The sequence below is a fragment of the Pyxicephalus adspersus genome, chromosome 1 (genome assembly GCF_032062135.1).
Source record: "Pyxicephalus adspersus chromosome 1, UCB_Pads_2.0, whole genome shotgun sequence".
Lineage (NCBI taxonomy): Eukaryota > Metazoa > Chordata > Amphibia > Anura > Pyxicephalidae > Pyxicephalus > Pyxicephalus adspersus.
The window spans coordinates 90,791,136-90,801,642 of NC_092858.1; the positions used below are offsets into that span (position 1 = coordinate 90,791,136).

The 10,507-nt window shown below is 37.7% G+C and overlaps 1 protein-coding gene across 1 annotated transcript; it reads right to left on the bottom strand.

The window, feature by feature from the left end:
- Positions 1 to 9,638: 9,638 nt before the first annotated feature.
- On the bottom strand, positions 9,639 to 10,501 carry IMP3 (IMP U3 small nucleolar ribonucleoprotein 3). Its single transcript, XM_072418677.1, has one exon. It carries the CDS (start codon positions 10,412 to 10,414, stop codon positions 9,863 to 9,865), a length of 552 nt encoding a protein of 183 aa, XP_072274778.1. The 5' UTR covers positions 10,415 to 10,501; the 3' UTR covers positions 9,639 to 9,862.
- Positions 10,502 to 10,507: the final 6 nt, after the last annotated feature.

Sequence of the window (10,507 nt, forward strand, 5' to 3'; positions counted from 1 at the left end):
GTACCAAATTTCTAGCCTGTATTTTTGTTTGGTGTTTAGTTAGTATAGTGTTATTTTTTTTTTTTTTCTATTCCCTGAACCACGTTTGAAATAAAATTTAAACTCCTACATAGAGTAAGTAAAGATGTTGAAATATAGCTGTAGTTTGTACTGTAAAGTGAAGAAAGGTTTAATTTGGTCAAGGCATAGCACAATGGTTAGGAATTAGCTGCTGATTAGTTGTTTAGATTCAGTACAATATCCTTTTCCCATTTCTGTTTCTATGATTCTTTCACTGGGCTTCGTAAAATAACTGTGTTACTTCAAAAGCATGAGAGAGGTAGTCATAACACACCTTTGCCGTTAAAAATGGCCACCATTCTGTTTCCATGTTGGATGAGAATACCGATCTTTCATTCGACATTCCAATATATTCCAATGGTGTTTATTGATGATCCAACAATCACTTTATTCACCTGGAGTCCAAGGGCACAGTCATACTTAAGCCTTTATACCTTATAGGATTTCCAGTACCAATCACCTGAAACATCTGTGGGGTTGTCCACATACCTTTGGCCTTATAGTAGGCATGATGGTCAGGTGTTCAAAAATGTTTGTCCACGTAGTATAAAACCAGTCCAAAACAAACTGGTAGGCAATGTTGTGTTAGTTTAGAAATAGAATACCAACCTCCCCTATTAAACAATAATTGTAACCAACATTGTATCTCCCTTTCTGTTAAGTATGAGCTCTCTAATCACACTATAGCAATGTAAAGCCTTTAGGCTTTTATTGATGCATGATAAAGTCTATTATATACAAAAGTATATACATTCATCATGTATCCTCTGGTGGGAGAATCAATCACTTCAGCTGGAAACACATGGACCTACAAGTTTATCCACCAAAAAATGTTTAGTGAGTGCCATGTTCACTGCTTTATGAACAGATTTCAATGTTATAATGATATACATCAAAGTATAGAAATACAGAAATGTTTTAGTAACAATTTTATCAATTTCAACCTTTCCATTTGGGTACTTGGGGGTCACTTTATTTATCACTCTATTACACATTCTTTATCACATATTACTTATGTGATAATGTTTATAGAGATATTTGTGATAGAGAATCACATGTGTGATATTACTTATTATATTATGCTCTTGATCTTTATATTATATTTCAAGTACCCTGTAGTACTTTTAATTCAGTTGCCAGGATAGAAAATATTTGTTATAAAGAAAAACTGCATCACTAATTAAATGCCAAGCACAGATATTCCGAACCCCAGCTGTGCCAGTGGATTAAAGAAAATAACGTGCAACTCATTGGGTTCAGATGACCAGTAGGCTTCATGGATTAAATCTGCTACACTGGTGGGCATAAACATCAAGCTACTACTGTTCCCTGCATGAAATCTGTATCCACTGTATTTGTATAGGCAACAGATAATATCACTTTATTATACAAGACTATATAAACCACTGATTTCATGGGTTTTAAAACATATCTAATACAAATGGCATATACATTTTACTATATTTGAACAGTTCTAATAGGTACTTGTATTGAAAAATACAATTTGATCTTCTGATGGACAGTTATCGGACAGTCAGTAGATAATCCTAAAAAACATAATAGCCCATTTACAATTTCTATAGCTATAAACCCTTTTGTGATATTTGTTCATTTTTGTCTGCTACCACCTTTAGGAATGGGTAATTCACAGTTATTTACAGATGAAAAATGCAAGAAGAATAGTCATTTATAAAAAGAATGTGTGGAGTAATGTGGCAAAATAACTGTGTTGAATATTGGTCACCTCAATTATAGGGTTTAAAAAAATTATCAATTTGTTATCCCTACTATAAAATGTTTAGCTACATAAGATACTTTCATTTGTAGTTATATGTCACTGGTAAAGTCCTATTGTTCCATAAATAATGTTTATTTCTGTCCTTTTACATTGGTGATCAGTCATTGTGTCCACATTTCAGTGTCCTCTTACACACATGATCAGTGTACAGAGACTGTCCGTGCATCACTTATGTTAATAATCAGTGTCTGTGCCCCTTATATAATCAATCAGGGTTCCTGCCCCCCTTATGACAGTGATCAGTGTTTTTTTCACACAGATTACCTCTCACAAAAAAAAAATCCAAATGAATTATGTTGTAAATATAAATATGTTTTAACACATCATTTTTCATATTTCAGCTTTGGATTTCTTTACAATTCTTGACATTTAGTCATATGACATATGACTCACAGTTTCAAAAAAAAAAAAAGTTGGTGCTGAAAGATTCCCTTTTGCCAAAGTAAAAATGGGCCTAACTAAAAATTATGCAGGTAGAGATATAACACCCAATATGTATAGCAGAACATCACTGTACAGAGTAATAATGGTGAAGTATCTTCTCTTAGGATCACTGCCCAGCATTTCTTTTAGTAAAGCGACAAATGCCCTCCAGCCCAGTAATCCTCTACATGGTGGGATGTTTAAAGCTGAAGTCCCAATCAAAACAACACATCCTATAAACGCATTCCACCTCCCTCTACCTCAAAAGCAGTTACCTTTAATGCATCCTTTATTCTAAATATTTTTCTCTGAGCCACTCATAATCTAAATGCTGTAGATCTAATATATCTAACAACATGTCAGCATATCTGCCTGCTCTTCCTATTTAGAAAACCCACAGCCCTAGACTATCTCAGAAGTACAGCCCCCACTAGTGCGGTATATTAGTCTTCTAACTTAATTTAAACTTTCTTGACTTTCTTTTACATCAGGTGAGTATTGAAGTAAGTAGGTCAGTGTAATAATTAGATATTACATACCTTTAGTATGAGTATGGCAGCCTTTATGTTTACCCACAGAAAGGTTTATTTGAAGAAGTGTTGTTCATAACTTATAAGTTAAGTACAATAAGTGTGAAGAGGAGCAAAATAGAAGGAAAGGTATTATCTCCATGACTTCCTCATGCACATATCATCACAACCAGAAGTAAAGTTGGGGAGGGCATTGTCACTTCATACTAACTAAGACCAACATATACGTCTACATGCAACATTTTTGTATGTAGATAGACTAACAACATAATGATTACTGCATCCACATAACAAATATTCACACATAAATACTTAGTTATTTTTAATCTGTTTATGACAATTATAGTCTTCTACTGTGTTTTCATTCTTTATTTAAATAGAGTATTAAAAGCAAGACTATTATTGGACCTTTTGTCAGAAATGCTGGATATATCACATTGATTCAACTACTTAGTGGATAAGAAGACAATATATTGTGTCGTTCATATAAACTGAAATGCATGAACATTAAAATAGATCTGCCACAAAGCCGGGCAAAAAAATAAGTATAAAAATGTATCAGAAGTTTACGCTAAGAAAGTGAGAGGTACTGGGGCCAAGTTTACAGAAAATAGTTCAGATTTGGATATAAATTCACTGATCTATGAACTACTGATGATTTTGGCGAGTTGTTTTAAATTTAGAAAATTTCTTCTTATGCATGATTTACATTTTTGATGTAGTAATAAATGTTCCTTTCCAGCAGGACCTTAGAGTCTTTTGTTTTCAGCTACCAGTTGGATAAGAATGAAAAATTCAGGAGGGCTCCGAAATGGAAAATTAAATATGTGTGTACCTCAATTCATCTTTCCAGCACCTTCTTTTTGATAGCAATCTAAAAAAATGCTATTTGTCTGGCTACAGTGCTGACTTGCAGACATTGAAAAAACTGTCCTGGAACAAATAGGCAGATCAGGAAAGTCAGAGGAAAATATAACAGCTTATGTGCATACATGTTCTGGGTCAGTGACTTAATGCATGATGCAAAAGAGTCCCAACATGACAGCCATACAATCTTCATTTTCAGACGACAGGTTGGCAATGGCAAAATCACAGCTTTACAACACAATAAAGCAACATGGATGCATTGCAGTACACAGCAACAAAGAGCACAAGCTTAATTCACCATCCATAGTTGTGCTTTTTAACATTCATTAAATGCCCTGCAATGAGCCATTTAGGTCGGAATAGGTGATTATGCTAGTCTTATTCACATGTACAACTGAAATATTTTAAAGACTATAAAGCTGCGTACACACTTCCAATTTTTGCCGTTGGAAAGGATCTTTCACGATCCTTTCCAACGACAAGGGAGTGCACGATGCATGAACGGTGCTGTACATACAGCACCATGCTCTATGGAGAGGGGAGGGGGAGAGCGACGGAGCGGCACCCTGCTGCGCGCTCTCTCCTTCCCTTTCATTAGGATCGGCTGTCGTCCATCGTCCGTGGATCCGGCAGGTCGGTCGTCCGGACGATGGACGACACCGACTGTACACACGGCAGATTTTCGCCCGATAATTGGCCGATGCCGATTATCGGGCGATAAAAATCTGACGTGTGTACGTAGCTTAATTCTCTTTTTAAGTGAACTGCATCAATTCCACTTTCTGCCATGACCCACATATTGGCTGGTATTTACAAGCACAGTAACATTTACAAGTACATCACACCAAAAGTGATGATCCAATAAAAGCTTTATGTTGCAACAACAGATATAAAATAACTAATTTTGTACATTTAAAGCTAATACCCATCATATTGCATTGGCACACACAATCCCATTTTGCCATAGTTGCAATAATAAATAAAGTGGAGTATGTCCCTGAAAAAATAAAACTGCTGCAACACATGATGGAACTATACAACTCTAATCATACAAATCTGAGTGAATACAATTACTATATCACAGTTTGCTCATTAAAAGTATTTTCCACATGTAAATAGTAAATTACAGCCTAGTTTATTAATACAAGTCTGAGGTTTTCACCATCATGACATGGTTCATTTTTGTTATGTGAAAGAAAAGCAGGATGAGAAGTCATAAGTAATAAAATGCAGATTTGTTCTATATAAGGTGCCAATATTAGAAACCACCACAAGGAGTATGATGCTTCTAAAACCTCAAGGTCTGGTGTTCTCTTTTCCATTAATGTGTCATCATGCCAAGATCAAAAGAGCTCACTAATGCCCCCTAAAAGAAATGTTTATAAGTCTAAGAGATTGAACATATTTGAACTCATTTACTATCATCATCTAGGGTATACCATTGCAAATACATGTTTGAACAATTCAATAAAACTGAAACATTGATTAAAAGTATGTTGAACATTCATAATAATATTAAAAGTTTTCTTTATATATGAATATGAACAAAGTATAGTCATATGTTAACTGTCATGGCCTACTAATTAATTATGAAATAATTGTATATAAGTTACAGATGTAAACAAATGGATAGAATGAATATGAAACACTGAATTCTATGTATCATTGTGGATGTAGTGTGGATTGCTGGGCACTAGGTGGCGTTGGCTCAGCAAATATATGGTATTAAATATTAAGCAGGTTGTACATGTTACAAGTTGTTACAATTTAGCCAGTTTAAAACACATAACTTAATACAAGTGTAAGTAGGGCTAATTCACATTGACAGTGAGCTTGTGATGCATTTACTGCTTCCTCATGGCAGGAAACGCTGCTGCTTGGGAAGAAAATACTTATAGCACCGTCGGGTGAATGCACAAGCTGCTGGCAGGGTGCTGCACAAAATTGTGTGAGCCTGCCCTTACTTTTAGATTCTTATCTAGGCCAAATTAAGGTAAAGGGTTAAAACTCAAAAACTACCCTCATTACACTTAGCGACTGTAACTGAATCAAAGGGTTACTTTTGCAATTTAGCCCTTAGAATTGTGTGGAAATGCACCATGGTACACTATCCATACAGAATATACAGGTAGTCCCCGAGTTAAGTACATCCGACATACAGACGAATCCTAGATACGAACGGGGCCTGATGGGGAGGAGGGGGCAGTTGGCATGACTTGCAGAAGATGTCTTTTGCTGTTCTGCAAGCTCTTGTAACCCTTTAATGACCAAGACAAACTCTGCAGTTGTTTCTTTTTCCATATCAGAGCACAGCTTGCTCCAGGAGTTAATGTATGTCTAGGCTCCATAAAAAAAAATTTTGTTTTGCTTTGATTGTGATTTACCCCACCCCCTAAATTGTAAGCTCTTCAGAGCTGGGTCCTCTTCACCTGTGTCACTGTCTGTATTCCTCTGTCATTTGCAACCCCTATTTAAATACTGTTTATTAATATTAACTCACAGTGAGGATTTTATACAGTACCTGACACCACGCTGCCTAATAATATGATGAGGCAAACATCTGTCCTAATTCCATTTAATAAAATAATGTACATGTTCTGACTTACATACAAAGTCAACTTAAGAACAAACCTACAGTCCTTATCTCGTATAGTTAGTTACTCATATAGAGTTTAAAAGGGGTCAGGGTCCCCCTCCCTAGTATTTCTATTAACGCCCTTGCTGTTAATCCTGAGTAATAATAGGGCAGCATATTTCAAAAAAAAAAAAAAAAAGGAATTGAATCCTGAGCTCCCGTTCAAATACCTCCCAGAAGTTCAAGGTGGCAGAACAGCTTCAGGATGGAAATTTGTATCTGTCCTGAAGTGTTCTGCTGTGAGCATGGTTGGCAGCTGTTAAGTCTGGCTTCCAGCAGCCAGAGTGTGAATTAAGGAGTACAGAATTACTGTTTAAAAAATAGCACTTCATTTGAATGACATTGCAAAGCACAAATTACTTTCTTGATAACTAAAAGTTAAAATGTTAGCCCTTGATTATTTGTACAGAGTTAGATCCATAAATATTTGGACACAGACAACTTTTTTCTAATTTTGGTTCTGTACATTACCACAATTATTTTAAATGAAACAACTCAGATGCAGTTTAACTGCAGACTTTCAGCTTTAATTCAGTGGATTGTACAAAAAGATTGCATAAAAATGTGAGTAACTAAAGCCTTTTTTTAACACAATCACTTCATTTCAGGGGCTGAAAAGTAATTGGACAATTGACTCAAAGGCTATTTCATGGGCTGGTGTGGGCACTTTGGTATGTCATTATCAATTAAGCAGACAGATGAAACAAGCCATCCTTAAGATGCAAAAACAGAAAAAACAGAAACCCAGTGTACAACCCACTGAATTAAAGCTAAGAGTCTGCAGTTCAACTGCATCTGAGTTGCTTCATTTAAAAGTAATTGTGGTAATTTTCCAGAACCAAAATTAGAATAAAGTTGTCTCTTTCCAAATATTTATGAACCGAACTGTAAGTTTATTGTTTCAGTTAGCTTATGGTACTGCATTTGGATAGCATCACTGAGAAGCGTAAAAAAAAAGGTCAGGCAAAAGATCTTTAAAGGGGTCTTCTGAAGAAAACAATAGTCAGGCTTTAGAGCAGATGGCCTTGGAGAGATTTTCAGGTCTCACGGCAGAGGCAGAAGGCCCTTGGAGGGGTCTTCTTAAGAAGTTAGAGCTTTAGCTCTTCCAGTTTAACTTTTTGTATTTATTTGTGGAAGAAGAGGAGAAGGTAACTTTGATAGAGGATAGAGCATTTGCTTTTAATTTAGTAAAATATGCTCTATCATAGAGGACTCAGCAGCATGCTGTGGATAATACTCCAGGCGAGCAGAAGTCATCAGAGATCCACGCTTAGGCCATTTTAACAAATTGTACAAACATCTGCATTTGCAGACAAATAACTATCGGGGCTATATGGGCTCTATTTTCAAAACTGGGAATCAAGAGAAGGAAGATTGGAACTTGTTTCAGTCTTTGAGGATATTCCATGCATGGGTTGTAACAGGCTGTCTAGATTCTTAGGGGTGTAATTAAAAAGCAGTCTAGCATTGACTGAACCTTTCAGGTCTGTGTGCTTCAATAGCAGTAACTGATCCTCTAACCTGAAGTCAATGTCCGATTCTCTGCTTTATAAACAGATACCTTACCGTGCTTTTCTTCTCTTTCCAGTAATTTCTCTCTAATGATAAGATGATTCTTTCTCAAGTAATGTTGTCATATATTGCATATCTGGTGCATGTTTAATATTTTTGTTTCACAGCAACTTTTTATTGCTTTCTTAAAGTGGACCTCATCCCAAAACAATTTCAAAAATGGAAGGTCTGTTTCCTTTTCATAGCCTTCTTCATTTTAAAACATATCTAAGATATTAATTAGTTGGTTTCTAAGGTTGATTGAACTTCACCTTTAAAGCAGAACTAAAGTTAAAATAGAAAAAAAATCATTTACCTTTACTTGCAGCACCCTCAATACCTCCGGAGATGTCCTCAGTTTAGTCACACGTCGTCCTGCTTTTTTCCCTTTCACACGGGGTGCTGCCATCCCGTTCCTTTATCTGCCTACATCACCCATCTTACATTGCGCATGTGTGTGATCAGCATCTTTTGTTTTCCCAATGATGAAAAAGCCTCTTCTGTTTATGCCCAAGGTCGAGGAGGAGCAGCCTAAAGCCTCCTGGGATATGTACAACACATATCCCAGGCGGCTTTATTCACAGCAGACTTGCCAACTGTGACACAGACCTAATGACAGGTCTAGGATCATATCAATACCACATACCTAGAAGTCCCAATCCCCCCAGCCATTCTTTGGCCACTAAGGATGGGATTCCTGCGCATAATTTGTCTCTTGTCATTGTCAAAAGATTCTGCATGGGGCATCACCACTACTTTACAGTACAAGGAACATGTACGATGCAGTGTAGGGCTAAAAGAAAAAGTCAGAGCATATCTTTTGTAAATATGCTCTATTTTCTGGTGACTTTTGTTTTTTTTTTCAATTTAGACATAGTATTAGCTTCTTCTTGTTCTGGTATAGTGGAAAGCACTTAAGAGAAAAGCAGCACAAAGAGCTGTGCAAGAACCATATTGATAGGATGGGGAAAACAGTTTATCAGTCTATTTTTCTGGTGGGGGCGAGACAAGACCTCTGAGTGTTACTGAAAAGCAACAGAGGAAAATCAGGTCTCTTCATCTGCCATAACGGGGCTGGGGTAAGAATTTGGAAGAATTTGTGTGAATCTATTGGCTAAAAAGCGTAGAAATACAAACTGCTTGGTAAGTACCACAGCTCCCTCATATGTGCTTTTTCAGCATTCATTTTTAGGAACCAATAAATATAAAAATACTGCAAACACACACTTTAAGCATACCTAAAATGAAAATGTTTACTTTATATAAAAGGGTAGACAACCCTTTTATTTAAAATAAAAAAAAAGGGTGCAGCGCAGAGCCTTATGGGATAGCTACGTCACACAGCCCAGGAGGCTCTTGGCTGCTCCTTCTGCACATACCATCTTGACCATGGGCAGAAGAAGCCCTTTCATCAATAGAAAAAATGCACCAGGCTGAAGACAGACACAGGGATGTGTGACCCATTGGATGAAACCTCCCAACACAGACTGCCATGGGGGACTGAAGGTGTGATTTTTTGTTTTGGGTTTACTTACACTTTAAGTGTCTCCCCAGCTTCTCCTCGCTTGGCGCACCACCCGACACTTTTCAGTAACCACCTGTTTTTGGGTGTTTACTGAAATGTTGGCTCAGAATACAAGGACTGCCACCACCCGCTTACAGATTTCTTCCAACTCTGCTTAAAAAATTCTGGGGAGACCACCATACTATAAACAAGACACTCCCCCCTAAAAGATACCCCCCAGGAAACATCCTGAATAAACATGGAATTGCATTTTTGGTTGTTATGAAATTATTTATAATAGGCAACAGATATGTAAAATAAACAATCTACTACAAAACCAATGTCCGCTTCTGAACACAACAAAGATGAATGTGCAACCATTTGGAAAGTACTAGACTAGTGTCAGTTCAGCATGGACAAGTAGTTTCCCCGGGACAGAACTTGTATGATTGATTCAGCCAAATCCAAACCATTGGCGACGATCGCCATCTGTTCTACAGGCCAAGATCAAAATCGTCTCTCTCTTCGTTGTATTCCATGACATGTTTCTTAATCTTAGAAGAGTCCACCCAGGTAACAAAGTCCTCCATACTCCTGGTGACCAAGAAGGCTGGATCTGTCACCACCTCGGGTCCCACACGGATATGGCCTTGCTCTATGAAGGTGATGGCATTCTTCAGGTTCTGAGCCATCCTCAGGTTCACCACGATGGAGGGCAGACGCCTCCTGCAGAAGGAAGATGCAGACACCGTGTCACACAGATGCAGGCCCTGCTTGGTAGGGATGAGGCCCATGGTGTACAGCTTCTCCAGCAGCCTGCTCGTACACTGAGCCCGGAACGGGTCCTTCTCATCCAGATCTTTGATCTTCTGGGCCAGATCGCGCACATGACGGCTCAGCTTATTATAGGTGGTGTAATCCTCCCTGCGGTCCAAATGGTATTTCCTCAGCACTTTCAACTCGTGCAGGTTGTTATCCACCTCCCAGTTGATGAAGTCCACCTTTTTAAGCAGCTTCTGCTCATGGTATTTCAGTTTGCGCACCATTTTTCACAAGACGATCGCCCACAGCCAGCACTATCTACACTCCCCACGTGTAGGCTCCGCTATACCAGGGCACACTTCCGCCACACTTCCCGG

What these genes read in the sequence shown, in the direction of transcription:
- IMP3 (XM_072418677.1), bottom strand. Translation starts at nt 10,414, where the DNA reads ATGGTGCGCAAACTGAAATACCATGAGCAGAAGCTGCTTAAAAAGGTG.